The following is a 20,420-nucleotide window of genomic DNA, read 5'->3' as shown; positions in this document are numbered from 1 at the left end:
AAAGCAGTTATATTCGCTGTCGATAACAACATTGCGGGAATTGAAGTGTTAAATACAACCTACCGATGAAACAAGAAGTTTTCACCATTACTTTCCCCCGAATTTTAGCGACGAGTATATTCTAAGAACGTAACGCTATATGGTAGAGAGAGATAACTTTCCCCAGAATCTAATCTCTATTTTTAAAGCTCATAGCTCAGTTATCTGTGAATGGATTTATATAATCTAACTACCAATAGAATCGAAATTTTTCAACCTAATCGTGTATGGCAACAGCATTGAAGTATTTCAATAGTACACTATTGAAAAACCTGTCTCATTTGACCGATGTCAACACCAACCAATCAAAACGCGTTCAGAGGAAGAGAACAAAATATCTGCTGCTGTACAACAAATCGTTCGAGAAAAATGCTCCGAACAGTGTTGAATATCGTAGTGAGCTCCACAATTTGGTCCTTCTGAAAGGCAGAAATGAATCCCGTACAGCATCTTGATAGTTTCTTTCAATGAATTATGCAAATCCGAAATGAAATAATCGACATTTAAATTCTGTATGCGGCTATTTTTATAGCCATTAGGACCGCCCATTAGTGAAAAATCTACAAACGAAATCACGTAAAAAGAAACCTCTTAACAAAAATTGGATCAGTTTGGATACTGTTGCCACTACGAGCAGATGTATTGTGTGTCGTTTGCAAAGCTAGTTTCGCTTCCGACAAGAGTGATTACGTCACAGCTGCCAGTTGTTTGCGTTGGTGAAAAACCAACGAAAAGGGGACAACGGTGGAGAGCATCACACAAAATCAGCCGTTCTAATGGCTCTAAAGTTTTCTAAAGAAAAGATTTCTTCTTCGCAAATGGAAGGTAAATATCCTCAGTTTAGTGCAAATCTAGAACAGTTTGATTAGATTTGTGCACTTTTCGCTGTGTGAAATTTACAGTAATCGAGATCAAGTGAAGTTTGTTGTTTTTGCGATAAATGTAAAAAAGGGGAGTGCTTGCATAATTCATACAATTGATCAACTAATTGATATTCGGAAGTGATAACGAACATTTCAGTTGTTTTCGTATTCACGACATCCAGTTATGTCTCTGACATTACCTACCCGCCTTTTTTAGTTTCTCCTTTAAACTCTTACTGCGGAACCGGAAGTTGGATAAGAGTAAAAATCGGGACATTCTTATGATGTTTGAAAATTTATCAGTTAAGTCCAAGATGGTAATAATCCGATCATTTTTTGTGCATATCACCCTGTAATTTCGGAACCGCAAGTCGGATCTAAATCGAATCCAGGAGCTTTGTATGAGACCAAAGGACCTTTCATTTGAATCTAAGTTTGTCAAAATCGGTTCAGCCATCTCCGAGAAAAGTTAGTAACATTATTTCCACATTTATGTGCATATCACCCTAGCATTCCGGAACCGGAAGTCGGATCCAAATAAAATCCAGGAAATGTGTATGGAACTACAAGATCTTTCCATTGAATATAAGTTTGTGAAAATCGGGTCCGCCATCTCCGAGATATTTGCTCAGTTCGTCGAGCTGAGTCGAATGGTATATGACATTCGACCCTCAGCCCCTCGGCTCAAAAGTCGGTGCTCACAGCAATTGTATAGCCTTTCTATTTGAGAAAGGCTAAAAACTAATGATATATGTAGAAAGATTGATTACTTTCAAACAGCTGTTTTTATTCATAAGACGTATTGCGTAGTACACAGTTCGAAAAAATCTTGTGATTTTAAATCTCATAAGATGCGCATAAATGGAGCGTCGTATTTTACACGAATTTATATTCAAGAACATGGAAAATTGTGTGATTTGAAAATTACATGGATTGAAATCAAATTGGGATAAAAAACGTGATTAATCCACCTAGCAGTGAGATGATACCTTTTTTTAACAATACGCATGTGTTTTTGCATGGATATTCTTATGTGTTTTAGTTCTCATGACATTATTTTAATTATCGTCGTTTTAAACGGCAAATTGAGATTTTAATCACTCATTACCCTGTAATGTCGAAACTGCAAATCGTATCGAATTTCAATCTTAACGTGTGACATTCGATTGAACATTCCATGAGATGTCGAAGTAAGTTCCACTTTAGAGTTTTTCGTCATTATTTATGGTACTACCAGAGCCTGTATTCAGGAATTAGCATAGCCCAAAATGATTCGAATGGCCATAAATTATTACGCCAAACAATTTACATGCTTAGCGGTTCAAATTGAACTGCCGAGTTTAGCACTAAGCAGTTCAATTTGAACTGCTCTGCACTGATGAGTCAAAGACGAAACGTAAAAATAATGAAAACGGTTATGTGCCCTAGCACAAAATTTGGCTAACCCCTAAATGAATTTACATGAAATTTATACACTCATCATCTGTAATTCCAGAATCGGATAAAATTCACCAATTTTGTATGGGACCTTAAGTCCTGTAATATTTGTTTTTGAAGTTCGATTTGGTCTTTTTTGAGAAAATGATTGAGCTTTGAGAATCGATTCGATACTGGAACCGGAATTCTAAAATCGGTGTAGCCGAAATCAGTTAAATTCACCTGAGCAGTGTGTAGACATCTGTGAGAAATTGTAGTGCGAATTAAAATTTGGGGGTACATTCCGAATCCAAAAACGAATACCGCTCAAACTGAAATAAATTTATTTGGTAATCGACTATCCAAATCTGCAAACCCGATAAACCTGATTAATTTATGTGAAATGAACATTTTTTTACTAATCATCCTGCATTTTCTAAACCAAAAGTCGGATCTGAGTAAAAAGTAAGAGGTTTTATAGGATTTTAAGACCTCTCATTTGAATAAAGAATCAATCATGATTCTTAGATTTCATTTGAATCTTAGATCGGTTCAGCCATCTACGAGAAAAATTAATTGCATTATTTTAATTTCGTTTCACATATCATGCTGTGGTTCCGCAATCAGAAGTCGGATCCAAACGTAATTCAGGAACTTTGTTTGGAAGTATACGACTTTTCATATGAATCTGAGTTTGTAGAAAACGGTTTAACCATCTCCGAGAAAATTGAGTGAAATTATTTGTCACACACGCATTTGCTGATCTCGACGAACTGAGTCGTATGGTATATGGAAGTCATGTTCTTCCAGCATTTATTGCTGTAAATAGTTTAAATCAATATAATTATGGAATTACTTCCAACTCGATAATGCTGGTATCATCTGGTTTACATATGCCATATTCGAAAGATTATGTTGCCAAAAATGAACCGTGCTAAAATTGGTCCGAGGCAAATTGTCATAAAAAGGGATGCTGTACACAGTCTTTTTGGTACTTAGAAACAATTATATGTAACAGTATAAAAAATCGTGTTTCATGTTGCTCCCAAGCATTGCTTTTTCATACAGCGCTCAAAATTCCTTCTACTGGAATAAGGCTTACACAAAAATATCGATATCTCCGTTAAAAATGGACGGATTTTAACAATCTATGGCTTGTTGGATAGGTATTACCGAGCGAAATCTAAGTCTGGAAACATATTCTGTTTTCAAGGTCAAATGTGACAGATACTGTCAAAAAACTGAAAATTTTGACATAAAACTTCGTATAACTCAAAAAGTAAACATCCGATCTCAAAACCATTCAATAGCGTTCTGGGTGACGGGGAGACCTTTCATTTGCGACTAGTTTGATCAAAATCGGTCCAGCCATCTCTGAGATCTCGACCTCTTAGTTGACAACACACATACAGACACACACACATACACACACACACACACAGACATTTTCTCAGTTCGTCGAGCTGAATCGATTGGTATATGACATTCGGCCCTCCGGGCCTCGGAAAATTTTTCGAAAGTTTGAGCGAATTCTATACCTATTTTTTATATATATAAAAAAAGGTAAAAACAAAAGATCGATAGAAACAGCGCGACTTGAACCGAAAACATTAGATCACAAAGTACGCCATTTAATGGATTGAGCCACAGATGCTCATATCTGCTCTATAAATGATTGATACATATGAATCCATACATCGGCACTTGGTAACCGAGTGCATATTACATTTGAAGTATGTAAAATTCTGTATGAATTTAATATTGCGTCATTGGACAAGTTAAGTAGTTAAGAATTGTATCGTTTGTAGAATTATGTCACCTTTAAAGTTCATAATTTCTTTTTGTAAAGTTAATAATTTGAATTCTTCTAGGGTTACGTAAAAAATACTTTTTGGTACTCACTCATATCTTCTATTAATAATGCTTGAAATGTTATAGAGGAATGAAAACAAATAAACAAATCTGCGATCCAGTCTGGATAAATTAGATACCTATTTAAAAACCCTTTTTAATCCACCTAGTGGTGTAACGGTGGCTTTCTCATATTACTCTTATTTTCAAAAATATCACTAGAAGGTTCTGAGAAGAATTTTTTTCAATCTTGAATAAAATAAGAAACTTTCTTTGGGTTAGAACTAACATAACGTTTTCAATTTGTAAACAGTTACGAGTAAAAATTTCTGAAGCGCCCCCTCCCCCATTTTTCACGAGGTAACCGATTTTTCACGCGTGCACAAAATATCAAATATTTCAAAACCCTATTTGAGCACAAAATAGTTATTGCTGATTATGAAAACCAAACCACTTCAGAAATTTTTACTTTTATATCAAGTTGGTAAGAATTTTTCTTTATTTTGCATCGTCGCACTAAATGATTAAATATACTTGAAATTAACCAGCAAGCTAACAGATCGGCTGAAAAGTTCGTATCGTTTCTATGAGAGGGCGCCACTAGAATTAAATCCATACCATTTTCAGTTAGTACCAACCTTCAAAAGATACGTGTATAAATTTGACAGCTGTCTGATTATTAGTTTGTGAGATATTGCATTTTGCGTGAAGCTACTTTTGTTATTGTGAAAAAATGGAAAAAAAGGAATTTCGTGTGTTGATGAAACACTACTTCTTGATGAAAAAAAGTGCCGCCGATACCAAAAAATGGCTTGATGAGTGTTATCCAGACTCTGCACCGGGCGAAGCAACAATTCGTAAGTGGTTTGCAAAATTTCGTACTGGTCATATGAGCATCAAAGACGATGAACGCAGTGGACGTCCAAAAGAGGCTGTTACCGATGAAAACGTGAAAAAAATCCACAAAATGATTTTCAATGACCGTAAAGTGAAGTTGATCGAGATAGCTGACACCATAAAGATATCAAAGGAACGTGTTGAACATATTATTCACGAATATTTGGATATGAGAAAGCTTTGTGCAAAATGCGTTCCGCGTGAGCTCACAATCGATCAAAAACAACAACGAATTGATGATTCTGAGCAGTGTTTGGAGCTGTTATATCGAAATAAAACCGATTTTTTTCGTCTATATATAACAATGGACGAAACATGGCTCCATCACTTCACTCCGGAGTCCAATCGACAGTCAGCTGAGTGGACTGCATGCGATGAACCGAACCCAAAGCGTGGAAAGACTCAACCATCGGCCGGTAAGGTTATGGCGTCTGTATTTTGGGATTCGCATGGTATAATTTTCATCGACTACCTTGAAAAGGGAAAAACCATCAATAGTGACTATTATATAGCGTTATTAGAGCGTTTGGAGGACGAAATTTAAAAAAAAAACGGCCTCATTTGAAGAAGAAAAAAGTTTTGTTTCATCAAGACAATGCACCGTGTCACAAGCAGAGTTGCACTGAGTCGTGATCATCATCCACACGTCAAATCATACGAAGTAGTTCCATCACGAACCAAAATGATCGTCATTCAACGTTGATCGAATTCATGCCATGGGTAGCGTACTGCGAACACGAACAACAGTGACGCGAGAGTGGCAACACGCAGAGAGTAAAATATTTCGAATGAGAGAACAGATCGGTCATTCTCTGTTTGTTTTTAAAACGGTCTGTTTATAGTTTTATAGTGAATTGAAAATGATAACACTTTGATTTTCATTATCATTTTCTGACATCACATCATTGCGAATGCACACTTTTATCTTCCTTCTAAGAACTAAGTCAAACCAAGAAAACGTTGTCCTTGCAATTGATGATCACGACGGAAATTTTAAAAATTGATCGTCATTCTAAGATTTCAGTCATGTTGATTCGTCTCCAAGTGAGCATCAGACTGAACTGACGGAATATCTCTTTCAGTGAAACTCATACATTAGTAATGACAGTACATGAAGCTTCTCAGTGAGAGAGCTTGCAAGAGAAACGATGCCTGTTGGAACGCTTGTGTCCGTCAGTGAATATTCTCTGTTTACGGATACTGGATGCAACACTGGTCACAAGTCGATGAAAACCATGCTGAAATTGAACGAATTGGGCTTCGAAATTGCTCCCTCATCCACCGTATTCTCCAGATTTGGTCCCCAGTGACATTTTCCTGTTCTCTGACCTCAAGAGAATGCTCGCTGGTAAAAAATTTAGAAGCAATGAAGAGGTAATCCCTGAAACTGAGGCCTATTTTGAGGCAAAGGACAAATCGTACTACAAAAATGGTATCGAAAAGTTGGAAGATCGCTATAATCGCTGTATCGCCTCTGATGGCAATTATGTTGAATAATAAAAACGAATTTTGGCAAAAAAATGTGTGTTTCTATTAAACGATACGAACTTTTCAGCCGAACTGTTATAAGACTATGGGAACTTTTATTTGAGCCTGTTTGTGGAAATCGATCAAATCATCTCTCAGAAGATTGAGTGAGTCTCGTTTTAGAGTTTTTGACCACTATTTTCGATACTTCTGGAACCGGGAACTTGGAACCAGTATCACCGAAGTCGGTTCGTTTAGTAAGTAACTAATATAGACTACAAATTAAATCAGTTTTGATACAAATTTAGAAGAATTTCTCCTCTTTTTTGCTTCGTCGCTCTAAATGACGGTGTGCAATTTTAAACACATTTTACCCTATGAAAGTATGATAAAATACAACAGTAACCTTATTTTTTTTAATTTTATGAGTGACATTATTTGACACATACAAACTTAGTCTTCCGGCCCAATTTTCTCTAGTCAATTTTTCAAGTTATTTCATAAACTTTTTATATGAGAAAGGCAATAAGTGTACTTTTATAGAAAAGCATCGTTATCGTGATTTTGTGTTGATACTAATAACAAGTAGGTACAAATTGAATAAAAGATTTACAAATTTACAGATTGTTCACCTAAAAAAATAGGTTTAAATGTGGCAACCCTGCACCCTATACGAAATTGAACAAAGCTCGCTGCGAACGGAGCAAAGCTGTACCGTCGCGTCTTAGTTTTGCGTCGTCATTTTGAATGTTTTGACACTCATCGCCTTATAATTTCGGAACCAGAAGTCGGATCTGGATGAAATTGTACAGTATATTTGAGGACAATGAGAACTTTAATCTGAATCATGATTCGTGGCTCAACCGTTGCTGAGAAATCGCAGTAAGTTCCGTTTTTGGACATTTTCTTCACTATTATCGGTGCTTTCGGAAGCGGAAACTAGTAGCCCCAAAGAAGATATATATATTCACTAATTAACAAGATAAATTTAGCAGCAAGTTTTATAAAAATGTGCACCTCGTTTCGCTATCGCCTGTGAAAAAATACTCATTAAATTGAAAATTTTCACTAATCGCACTGTTATATCGGAGCCCGAAGTCGGATCTGGATTATTTTTTCGGGGACTTTTTAAAGAAGTTTAAGACCTTTTATTTGCTTCTTAGTTTGCGAAAATCGGTTAAGGAATTTCCGACAATTTTTTACGTGTTTTGTTTCGCCGGTTTAAGTGACGGTGTACAATATTGAACATACTTTACCCTATAACTCCGAAACCGGAAGTCGGATCCGGATAAAATTCAGGAATTCTGTATGGGATCGTGAGACCTTCTATTTGAATCTAAGTTTGTGGAAATCGGTCGAACCATCGCTCAGAAAAGTGAGTGAGATCTATTTTTGAATATATGATCACTATTTCCGGTACTTCCGGAACCGGAGTCCGGGAACTAGGATAGCCGGAATCGGTTTGTTTAGTTGCCTACTGATAATGACTATCGATTTGTGTAGTTTTGAGATCAGTTTAGAATTCTTTTTACGTATTTTGTTTCGCCGGTTTAAGTGACGGTGTACAATATTGAATACACTTTACCCTATATCTTCGGAACCGGAAGTAGGGTTCGAATGAAATTCAGGAATTCAGGAATTCGTATGGGTCCGTAAGACCTTTCATTTGAATCTAAGTTTGTCAAAATCTTTTCAGCCATCTCCTAGTAAATCTAGTGAGATTATTTGACACCAACACACACAGACATTGCTCATTGCCTCCGGTCACTAGTGTTACTAGTCGAGTTTTCAAGTGATTGCATAACCTTTTTATATGAGAAAAGTACGACGTTATTAGATATACTTCAACACTACGACGGAAAACCGTGGACTACCGACTAAAATTGTAATTAATTCCGCAATTTCAGTTGGGCTATAACAAAGAAAACTAATTCGCGCCCTCACATTTTGCTACTAACGCAGAAGGCGATATAAAAGAATCGCCGCCCATCTATTCTTCAAATGACATCGTAGACTCACGTGGAGGCATAACATAAGATTTTTTTAGCACGTGGCTATCGTACCCTTTGACGCATGTCTCAAAATGTTCAGAAAAGTTTGACAAAATAAGACATTGACCTAATTTGAAAACAATCGAAATATATAAAAATTCGTGTTCCCATTGCATTGTGATACAAAATACATTCGGTAAACGAAACGAACGCTAGACATCTGTTTCAAAGAGCACATCGCAAAAAGTTCTAAAGAATTAGAGAAATGATTATCATAACATTTCAAGTCAAAAGTTGCTGAACATGCCTTTATTAAAGATCAAGAATTTACGACAAATGACTAATAGGAACTAGACGTAGCTGAAAGTTTCGAAATGTATAAAAATAATTCAAACTCTTCATTAAATCAAGGCAATGGACGTTTCTTCCAACAGACATAGAACTGATACACTGGTGAAGGTTGCAAATAGCACACCGTAATACTAGTATCTGTGTCTGTTACCATCTCGTGACATTAGTGGAGATACAGTAAAGATTTTTTTTTATGTAGTGAAATGAAATGGAGTTCATTTTCTTGTTAAGTGATTCAAGTGATATTATGGTTAAAAAGTTTTGTTCTCGAATCAGTATTTTTTTTGTATTGCAAATATCAAGAACTTAAGAATAAAGTTCATGAATGGTACCATAAATGTGTTTCATTTTAAATTAATTAGTGTGTTATTTCTGCTAGCCATACAATGCTAAATTCCAATCCCAGTAGAACAGTACAAATAGAACGAATATCAGATTGATTGACACATTGTGAAATGTTTTTCATATCATGTTACGCCTGTCACAATTCGCTGCTGCTGAAATGTTAAAACCTTCATCACGAACATGCCGTCGGTCGGTTGCTTCACTAGAATGTCAAATTATCTTCGCATGCCAAAAATGGCAGGAGATTGATAGATTCCCGGTGGATAACAAAATACGAATATGCACAGATAGAACAACCATGTTCTATCTTACCTGCTAGATATGTATAAGGAATCACGTTTCCTATCGTGCGGCGGAATCAGTGCATAGATGATCAAGTTGCAGTATGATTATCTTACCTTCGTAAGTTAATTATAATTGGCATAATACATTCAACTGTTCATCAATGCATCTACCAATGGGAGGGACCTCTGCAAGGATATCATATTTCACACACCACACGCTGCCCCCCGCTCTGGCGATCCTATTTCTTCACTCTGCAAAAGCATTGCCACTTGTAAAACAAGTTAAACACCCAAAGCCATGTAAACACATCAGAAATTTATCACTAACCGATTCAATTTGCATTCCTTTCGTCGCAACAGGTCACCAAGGACTGTGGAGCACCCTGCAATTCCATGTTCTTCTCGGAAAACGAACGAACCGTGCTCAAGTACTGGGTCGGATCGTGGGCTGCGGTGTGCGTCGCCAGCTGTCTTTTCACGGTGAGTAATCTCGGGCGTTTTTTTTTTTTGAGAATTATTTCCAGATCACAAATTGGCTCCCAGTCGTTGGAAATGTAATACTGTTTTCGTTTTGCTACAAATCAGAACGTGGCGTCCGTCCGAAAGATGAATGACTTCCGTGAGTGTTGCCTGTCTGGGCAAAACCCTGCAATTTGATTTAAAGCGTAAGAAAATCCGAAACGGTGAGAATCGTACTTCAAGCTGCTTGGTTTCGAATGAAGCTGGAGTGGCGTGTGATTCTAATTAGTAGGATTGAAAAATTAATTCGCTTCGGTCGGTTCAATGTAGCTAACCGAGGCGGACGTGCGTGAGCAGTCAATGGCGCTGGTGTGGATTTATCTTGATTAAATTTACAAGCTTCGACGGTACTGCGAATGGATCGTGTCGTGTGCATGAGATCTTCTCTAAACATTTCGTTACAACCTTATGGTTTTTGTTTTTGGTTGACATTCTTCGAGGGTTGAGTACGGCATTTGAGGTTCTTCCTAATTAGCGATCTGAGAATAAAATTGATTAGAGTAACACTCGTTTAAACTGGGGTATGCTGCAGGGTTTTGGAAATTATGATTTTGATCTTCTCTTATTTACCATTTTAAAAACGATGTTCGTTAGTCAAGTCGATCAAGTCAAAAACGTGAACTCGAAAGCTCTTCCAGAGTTGTCGTTCAGATTTGAGTCGGTAAAAGGTAGGATATTTAGTTTTTGTATTTGTGTGTTAAAGTTCTGGACATTCAAATACCGAGTGAGAAAAATACACAGTAGAATTCTCAACTCATAACAACCAGTCGTCTGTGATCTATCTAAATTTGTCCAGAACAGTCGATGACATCCAGTCTGTCTTAGAAGAAGTAATGAGCTTTTTGCATTTGACTTTTAAATATGATAAATATTATGAAATTTACATAAAAACGCCAAACAAAAATTTTCTTCGTGTTTCGCCTTCGACTCATCACTGCATAACAGTTTATGTTAAACTGTTACCCACCTATCAGTTCAACATAATCCGCTTAGTAGACGGAAACTTTACGCTAGTTGCAGAATCCTGCTTAGTTTTTCTCCGAAGTGCAATGTGTTAACTGACGTGTCGAACGGGAACATTTATACTGGCCGGTTCAAGTATGGACGATTAGGGGTGTTAGCCTGATTTTGTGCTTATTTCCCATAACTGCTTTTAATTTTTCTATATATCGTCTTCCATTGATCAGTTCACAACAGTTTATGTTGAGCTGTTATTGCGATTTTATTTTGTCATTAGAGTGACCATTTTCATGTTAGGGTGGTTCAAAAAATAGATATTTTTTCGATTTTTGGAAAACAGTTTTTGCCTTTCTCATATAGAAAGGCTGAACAATCACTGCAAAAACCGACTTTTGAACCGAGGCCCGGAGGACCGAATGTCATATACCATTCGACTCAGCTCGACGAACTGAGCAAATGTCTGTGAGTGTGTTTATGTGTGTGTGTGTGTCTGTGTGTGTCTGTGTGTGTGTGTGTGTCTGTGAGTGTGTGTGTGTGAGAGAGAGAGAGAGAGTGTGTGTGTATGTGTGTGTGTGACAAATATTGTCACTCACTTTTCTCGGAGATGGTTGAACCGATTTTCACAAACTTAAATTCAAATGAAAGGTCTCATTATTCCATACAGAGTTCCTGAATTTAATTTGGATCCGACTTCCGGTTCCGGAACTACAGGGTGATATGCTGAAACATTATGAAAATAATGTCACTCACTTTTCTCGGATCACTATCTATCTCACGGAGATAGCTGAACCGATTTTCACAAACTTAGATTCAATTGAAAGGTCTCATTGCCCCATACAAAATTCTTGAATTCCATTTTATTTAGACTTCCGGTTCCGGAATGACAGGGTGATATACACCAAAAATGCGGAAACAATGCATTAAAAATGTGAGAACAACTTTTCTCGGAGATGGCTAAACCGATTTTCACAAACTGAAATTCAAATAAAAGGCCTCGAAGTTCCATACAAAGTTCCTGAATTTAATTTGGATCCGACTTCCGGTTCCGAAACTACAGGGTGATATGCAAAAACATGTGGAAAAATGTATTAAAAATGTGAGAAAAAATGTCACTCACTTTTCTCGGAGATGGCCGAACCGACTTTCACAAACTTAGATTCAAATGAAAGGTATCATGGTCCCATACAAAGTTCCTGAATTTCATTTGGATCCGACTTACGGTTCCGGAACTATAGGGTGATATGCACCAGAATTGTGAAAATTATGTCACTCACTTTTCTCGGAGATGGCTTAAACGATTTTCACAAATTAATTTCAAATGAAAGGTCTTATGTCCCTATACAAATTTCCTGAATTTAATTTAGATTCGACTTCCGGTTCCGGAAGTGACATGCACAGGGTGACATGCACAAAAAATGTGATAATAATGTCACTCACTTTTCTCGGAGGTGTCTAAACCGATTTTCACAAACTGAAATTCAAATAAAAGGCCTCGAAGTTCCATACAAAGTTCCTGAATTTAATTTGGATCCGACTTCCGGTTCCGAAACTACAGGGTGATATGCAAAAACATGTGGAAAAATGTATTAAAAATATGAGAAAAATGTCACTCACTTTTCTCGGAGATGGCCGAACCGACTTTCACAAACTTAGATTCAAACGAAAGGTATCATGGTCCCATACAAAGTTCCTGAATTTCATTTGGATCCGACTTACGGTTCCGGAACTATAGGGTGATATGCACAAGAATTGTGAAAATTATGTCACTCACTTTTCTCGGAGATGGCTTAAACGATTTTCACAAATTAATTTGAAATGAAAGGTCTTATGTCCCTATACAAATTTCCTTAATTTAATTTAGATTCGACTTCCGGTTCCGGAAGTGACATGCACAGGGTGACATGCACAAAAAATGTGATAATAATGTCACTCACTTTTCTCGGAGGTATCTAAACCGATTTCCACAAGCTGAAATTCAAATAAAAGGCCTCGAAGTTCCATACAAAGTTCCTGAATTTAATTTGGATCCGACTTCCGGTTCCGAAACTACAGGGTGATATGCAAAAACATATGGAAAAATGTATTAAAAATGTGAGAAAAAATGACACTCACTTTTCTCGGAGATGGCCGAACCGACTTTCACAAACTTAGATTCAAATGAAAGGTGTCATGGCCCCATACAAAGTTCTTGAATTTAATTTGGATTCGACTTCCGGTTCCGGAATTACAGGGTGACATGCACCAAAAATGTGAAAATAATGCTTTAAAATTTTGAAAATAATGTCACTTACTTTTCTCGGAGATGGCTAAACCGATTTTCACAAATTTGTATTCAAATGAAGGTCCTGGCTTACACATACAAAGTAACGGACTTTCATTTTAATCCGATTTATGGTTCCAGATATACAGGGTGATATGCAAAAAAAAGTGAAAATAATGCTCCGAAACTGTGAATATAATTTCACTCATTTTTCTCGGAGAAGGCATTACCGAATTTCACAAACTTATATTCAATTGAAACGTCCAATGGTCCCATACAAAATTCCAGAATTTCAATTTTTTCCGACTACCGGTTCCGGAATTACAGGGTGATATGCATCAAATATGTGAAAATAATATCATTCACTTTTCTCGAAAATGACTGAACCGATTTTCACAAACTTAAATTCAAATGAAAGGCCCCAAGATACTATAAGAATAATCCAATTTTCATTCGGCTTAAACCCCTGTTTCCGGAGCTAGAGTGCTTAGTGTAAAAATGTCAGTAAAAGATCTGCTGAATTTTATTCAAGTCCGACTACCGATACATTTTTTCCAAAACTCAAATCTTCATAGAGAGTCGTTAAAAAAATGTGTAGGTCATATTAGTGTATGGTTGAATGAACCGAATATCACTATGCCGATATCCAGCTTTTGGTTGCGGAAGTACCAACAATAATAATCAAATGTAATAGGGTAACGGGTATTTTGGCTTCTTCATATATTTTGGCCCACATAACAAACTTTATGGATTTAATCGATGTTAAGTAACCCATGTTGCATCAATTTGAAGCTAATCACATTAAATTATCTATTGCGAAAGGTTTTTCGAAGATATTACAACATTTGGTGGATATTTTTACAAAGTGGGCAAAAATGAAATCAATCCTAAAGTGGGCCAAAATACCTCTGTTACCCTAAAATGTAGCTCACTTCACTTTCTTAAATATATAATTTTCACTAACTTAAATTCAAATGTAGTATATGAATGTAGCAGTATTATACAACAGAAATCTATTTTCTCTTTTTCTAAACTTTTTTTAAATTGTAGTATTTCGGGGAACATACAGAAGAAAATAAAAAAGAGGAAAGGCATCATTACACAATTCGGTGGATTAAAACAGGTTTTTTTTTAATTCTCGGTAACCCCTGAACAGCTTTTCTTTTAAATATTGGATATGTTGTGTAAAAAAGAATATACCCTCTAGAAAAATCTGCTCTTGAATTTATATCGTTTATTTATATCCGACTTTAACCTAGTTGCGGAAAACCTGTTTAAATCCACCTAGTGGTGTCATGCTGCCTTTCTCATATTATTCATTTTCTTCCATATATTACAGCCGAAACTCTCCGCAATACTACAATTTAAGTGAGCTTAGAAAAGAGAAAAAGATTTAAATATTTCTATAGCAGAATACTACTACATTTATATACTGAATTTGAATTTTAGTTAGCGAAATAATATGTGAGAAAGTGAAGTGAGCTCAATTTTATTATATTTGATTACTATTGTCGGTATTTCCGGAACCGAAAGCTGGATATTAGCATAGTGACATTCGGTTCATTCAACCAAACACTAATAAGACCTACACATTTTTCAAAGATTTCTCTATAACGATTTGTAGCTTGTGAAATTTTTTTCTTGAAATTGACTTTTTTACTCTAACCACCCTCCCTCCGGAACCAGAGGTTTGATCCGAATGGAAATTGTAATATTCTTCTGAAATCTTAAGACCTTTCAGTTGAATCTAAGCCATCTCTGAGAAAAGTCAGTTACATTTTCGGTGTATATCACCCTGTAGTTCCGGAACCGGAAGTCGAGTCAGAATGATATTCCGAAACTTCGAATAAGAAGACCTTTCATTTGTATCAAAATTTGTGAAAAACGGTTCAGACAACTCCGAGAAAAGTGAGTGACATTATTTTCACATTTTTCATGCATATCACCCTGTAATTCCGGAACCGTAAGTCGGTTCCAAATGGAATTCAGGAACTTTGTCTGGGACCATAAGACCTTTCATGTGAATCTTAGTCTGTGAAAATCGGTCCAGCCATCTACGAGACATTTGCTCAGAACGTCGTGCTGAGTTGAATGGTATACGACGTTCGGCCATCCGGGCCCGGTTTAAAAGCCGGTTTCCACAGTGATTGTGAAGTCTTTCTATTTGAGAAAGACAAAAATATAAATATATACAAAAATTGCATTTATCGACAAATTTTCAAAAAAATTCGCGTTGCTAATTTTTGATACGTTGTAATCTTAGAACGTCTAAATTGCCAAAAATACTTATATTAACATGAAGCGCTTTCTATTCACTAACCAATAAAAACTGAAACACAAACCAATAAAAACTGAAACACAAACTAATAAAAACTGAAACAAAAAAAGTGAAACAATCAGTATTTATGAACACGAAAATAAAAATAGATTGATTTTCATTTTCATATTTTTTCTAAAAAGTGCTGTCATTTTTACATAGCATTTATAAAAAAATTATTAATCGGTTCAGTAGTTCAAAAGTTATGATTTTGTTTTTAAATTGGAGTGGCCAGTGTCAGTTTGTTTACGTTTATTTCTTCTGTGAGCTTTTTTCAAGACATTTTTCTGGTTATTCTTCTACTGTCAATATGAAATGATTCGATCGATCTTGAACTTTTGATCAGTAGCAGTAAATTAAGCAAAATTTCCAAACCCGTATCATAATAATTGGGAACGAAGGTGAAAAAAAAGATGCCTTTGGGCTGCCCATCTGGGTTCGATCCCCAACCCCTCACATAGGGTCAGAATGCTTCTCTGGCCCCAAGAGGCGAATGACCTTAAAGTTAAATCCTCTATAATTGAAACAAAACATATATACTAATAACCAAGGGAACGTGCCTTCTGAGCCGATTCGTTCAGATTTTTATGCCTTAAAGTTTTAAGTCTTGGCCACTTTTCTCTATGTTTACGTGGCCGAATTTTATATATGTGCCCCCATATTCAATACAATGCAATACAGAAATATATCAAAACTAACTCAAATACTGGTGGAATCAACATTATTTCACAGATAGAACCTGAATTTATTTTTCAGTGTTTCGAATATTCGTTACGCTTTTTCAAAAATACTCAATCATTGAAATCATTATTTGTTTTTCCAGATTCTGTTTGTAAATTGTTAAACACTAACTCCAGTATTTTCAACCTTTTTGCAGCTAGAAAATGCTAAATTCAAGTAATCTTCTATCGCTGTTGACTTTCCTTTTCGTTCAAATAATGTTTGAATTTATCAAAAGTAGTTTATTTTTGCTGGTTGTCCATGCACATTTAAAATGTTCAAATTTAGCAATTTTAGACTTATATACTTCGCCAAAATGTCTTAGACTTGCTTGAAAAAAAAACGAAAAAAATCGATTCTGGGACTTTGGACTTTCGAGATGACGTTAGATCTCGAAATTTCATGCAAAAAAAACATTGTCGATTACGGAAATTTCATGTGCACCCCCGAATAGCGTTTTATTGAGCTATCTTCATTTGCTCTTATAAGAAACGAATTCACATAAAAGAAACTGTTTCATTGCCTCTTCACTTTGACATAATGAATACAAACTATTTGTAATTATTTACAGTTTTGTGAGTGATTAGCGATAATGCTTAATGGTGACCATCCCATAGTGGTCCTGTAATGACACCCCTTTTTACAAATTCCACAGCCTGCAAATAATTTTGGCTGCCGATATTACTTAATGCCATCTGGGTTTTGCTACTTTAGTCAACTCAAATAATGAAGTGCTTCATACTGTAATACAAGATTTATTATCCTCTAAGTATCAACCAGTTTTTACCTCGAAAGAATAATAACAGAAATAAGATCGATGCTCATTAATTTCATGCAGTTCCAACCCATCCATTACAGCCTCAATGTCATTCGCCAGTGATAAAACATTCCGTCCAGGTTTCGTACAACAGTCAACTGGCAACATGCAGCCGTTCGTCGAATGTCGATAGTCCAAGGATTGCAATACAATGCAAGCTGCTCGCATGCAAATTGTTCCACGGGATATTTATTTATTTTTAAAAGTGATCGTGATTGATGAAGCGAGCGTAATTTGCTCACGTTTGATTGGCTTCCCATTTTGCAAGCAGTTACTTCACGTTGACGATGGGACATTTCTAAAAAGATATGACATGAAAATAACTCTTGGTTTCAGACTGGTTCTCAGTTAATGTATCCTATTGTGTATAATGTTCTTCTACTGTAGCACCGTACCACCGGACAGGATTTTAATTTTTCTTGTTCCCTTTTTGCACTCGGCTTTTTCCGCCCCGTAGGTGCTGACCTTCATGATCGACTCGTCGCGATTCCGCTATCCGGAGAGACCGATTGTGTTCCTGGCGATTTGCTACCTAATTGTCGGATGCGCCTACGTTGCCGGTCTAGGAGCTGGGGACACCGTGGCCTGTCGGGAACCATTCCAGCCGCATATCAAGCTCGGTCGGATGCATATGCTATCAACAATTACGCAGGTAAGTTTTCCAGTGAGGCCAAACAGTAATGGTTCTAATTGTCTACTTTCCCATACTAACACATTCAGGGTCATCGTCAATCCACTTCCTGTACGGTACTGTTCATGGCTTTGTACTTTTGCTGCATGGCCGCTTTCGCCTGGTGGGCCTGTCTGGCCCTTGCGTGGTTCCTAGCCGCCGGACTGAAGTGGGGCCACGAGGCGATTGAAAGTCGGTCCCATCTGTTCCATCTGGTGGCGTGGGCGATTCCGGCAATACAGACCATCTTCGTGCTGGCGCTTGGAAAAGTTGAAGGTAAGTTATTTTTTCGCTTTCTTTGTTACGCTTATAATTAGGGCTTGCGCCTGGCGAAATGTGTCGTGTTCCGAGGACATAAATCCAATGGAACGAGCGGGTGCTTTGGGTGCCGTTGTAGTAAGTTCACATCAAGATTCTTTAGTACAACATCGTTCGGCAGAAAGTAATTGCTCTGGATTTGAGCCACTCGGTTTTGTGGTTTTGTTATATATGTACCGATGGCACGGAAATCGTGACTTTGTCCTTGGCGGATTCAATGGTGAGCCTAGCTGACGAAGTTAACTTATAGGATGATTTTAATATGAAACCAAATCAAGAAACAAGCATATGTGAATTTCATTTAGATCTGACTTCCGGTTCCAGAGTAATGGGGTAAAATGTGAAAATAAATGCACCGACTTTTTTCGGAGGTCTTTTTAAAGACTAACAATTAGTCTTTTTAAAGACTAACAATTAGTCAGCCTTTCTCAAGGCTATACAAAGAGTGATATTCTATTATAAACAGTCTTTTTCAAGACTAAGAAATTAATCAGCCTTTCTTAGGGCTAGCTATTCAAAGAACTATTCTTCGAACTAATCAGTCTTTATTAAAACTACCACATAATCAGTTTTTATCAAGACTTTTCCAAACTAGGAGTCTAATCGAAGACTAATTTAGCCTAGTTAATTTAATTTCAAATTTCATTCATTTCAAAAATGCCTGCGTCCAACCGGAAAGGCAACAAGCCTAAGACTAAAAATAAATCAGTACGGAATAAATCACAATCCGTTATTCAACATTTTTCTAATAACATTCACGATCTTATGAAATTTGAATGTAAAAATAAAAGACAACGGGCGGATTTCTCTTCCGTTGATTCTATGCCGTCTACGAGATTCTTCCTGAATCCGATTGTAGCGACATAGAAGAAAATTATTCAAAAATCCCCAAACTGGACGCTAGTCGTTCTGGAAAGAAACAACAATGTATGCCACCAGTGACGATGATGATTTCCGACTTCAAAGCATTCCGTACTGAGCTTTCTCTTTTCTCCCGAAAGTAAAAGTCTCATTTCAAATTGGACGAAAAGGAGAATGTCGAGTCTTGGTTGAGAGATTGGAAGATTACGAACGTCTTATACGATATTTGTCCGAGAAACTTCATAAATTTTATTCATATAATATAAAATCAGACAGACTCTTATCAAATGATCAAAGTACCGATCAAATCAATCAAATGATTCAAATGATCAAAGTACCGATGAAATTAAAAATGAACTAAAAGAATTGCTTGGTTTTGCCCCTTCCCAAGTGATATTTATGAAAAAAGAGCGAATTGTACTTCTAAACTACGCTTTGGAATTTCCCATGAACTTTACCTAATACACTTCAATCGAAGTGATGTAAACAATTTGAAAACTTTAGAAAAAGTACGTTTCATTTTCCACATTAAAATTCATTGGGAACATTATAAACGGCATAATCGCATTGCGAACTTAACGCGATGTCGTCGTTGCCAAGGCTTCGGCCATGGAACCAAAAATTGTCATATGGATATACGGTGCTTGAATTGTGGTAAATCGCATTCGAAAGACGTTTGTCCAATGAATAAAACCACTGATAAATTTTCATGTTCAAATTGCGATGGAAATCATAAATCCAATTATTTGAAATGTCCTGTCACGGAAAAAATTTTAAACGCTCGTTCGCTTAGACAACAAGTCAAATCAACGACCTTAAATTTACAGAACATACGTGAAAATAAAAAAAACCGTTACAAATGCCACACCTAATTCTTCTAAGGCACTTATTTCTTCGAATTTAAAACAAAAAACAGGCACGCTTTTCAATTCGTCTTCTAAAGAAAACAATTTATTGACAGGTAGATCTAATGACAGTTACGCTAGTGTAACAGGTAGAAATCTACCACTTAATTCTTCTAATGTAAATTATCAAAACACAGGAACGTCTTGCAGTTCATCTTCTAACGAAAACAATTTATTAATAGGTAGATCGGTCAAATCATCTTCTTCTAATGGCAGTCTACCTACCAATATTCCTTCAATGCCATTCGCTTCTTTAAATGAAGACGATTTAGGCGATATAACTGAAAATAAAATGATCTACCTACAAGATCAACTTTTTCAATTTTCACTTTTTGAAGCATTTCAAATCGGATGGCAATTTGCAAATAATATTATAATGAATTTAAAATTTAACAGTGATGTTAAATAATTATTTGAATATTTTAAATTGGAATGCTCGATATTTAAAACCGAGTGAAGATGAATTTTATAACCTTCTCAAAAATCACAAAATTCATTTTGCCATTGTGACAGAAACATTTCTTAAGCCAAATGTAAGCAATCCACATTATCTGGTTCATCGATTTGAC

General features: G+C 36.3%; 1 protein-coding gene across 2 annotated transcripts in view; it reads left to right on the top strand.

Moving 5' to 3' along the window:
* The window catches only part of LOC131434453 (frizzled-like), a 263,786-nt gene that overhangs the window by 64,027 nt on the left and 179,339 nt on the right, over positions 1 to 20,420 (top strand). For both annotated transcript variants that reach the window (XR_009230336.1, XM_058601171.1), the window contains exons 2-4: positions 9,865 to 9,984; positions 17,555 to 17,749; positions 17,818 to 18,043. Coding sequence is in view for 1 of the 2 variants with exons in the window: in XM_058601171.1 (XP_058457154.1) it covers positions 9,865 to 9,984; positions 17,555 to 17,749; positions 17,818 to 18,043 (541 nt within the window). In the remaining variant the exon portion in view is untranslated. The remainder of the gene's footprint in view (positions 1 to 9,864; positions 9,985 to 17,554; positions 17,750 to 17,817; positions 18,044 to 20,420) is intronic.

The sequence above is a fragment of the Malaya genurostris genome, chromosome 3 (genome assembly GCF_030247185.1).
Source record: "Malaya genurostris strain Urasoe2022 chromosome 3, Malgen_1.1, whole genome shotgun sequence".
NCBI classification, from domain to species: domain Eukaryota; kingdom Metazoa; phylum Arthropoda; class Insecta; order Diptera; family Culicidae; genus Malaya; species Malaya genurostris.
The sequence above is the reverse complement of the archived record's forward strand: the minus strand, read 5'-3'. Positions and strand labels throughout refer to the sequence as shown.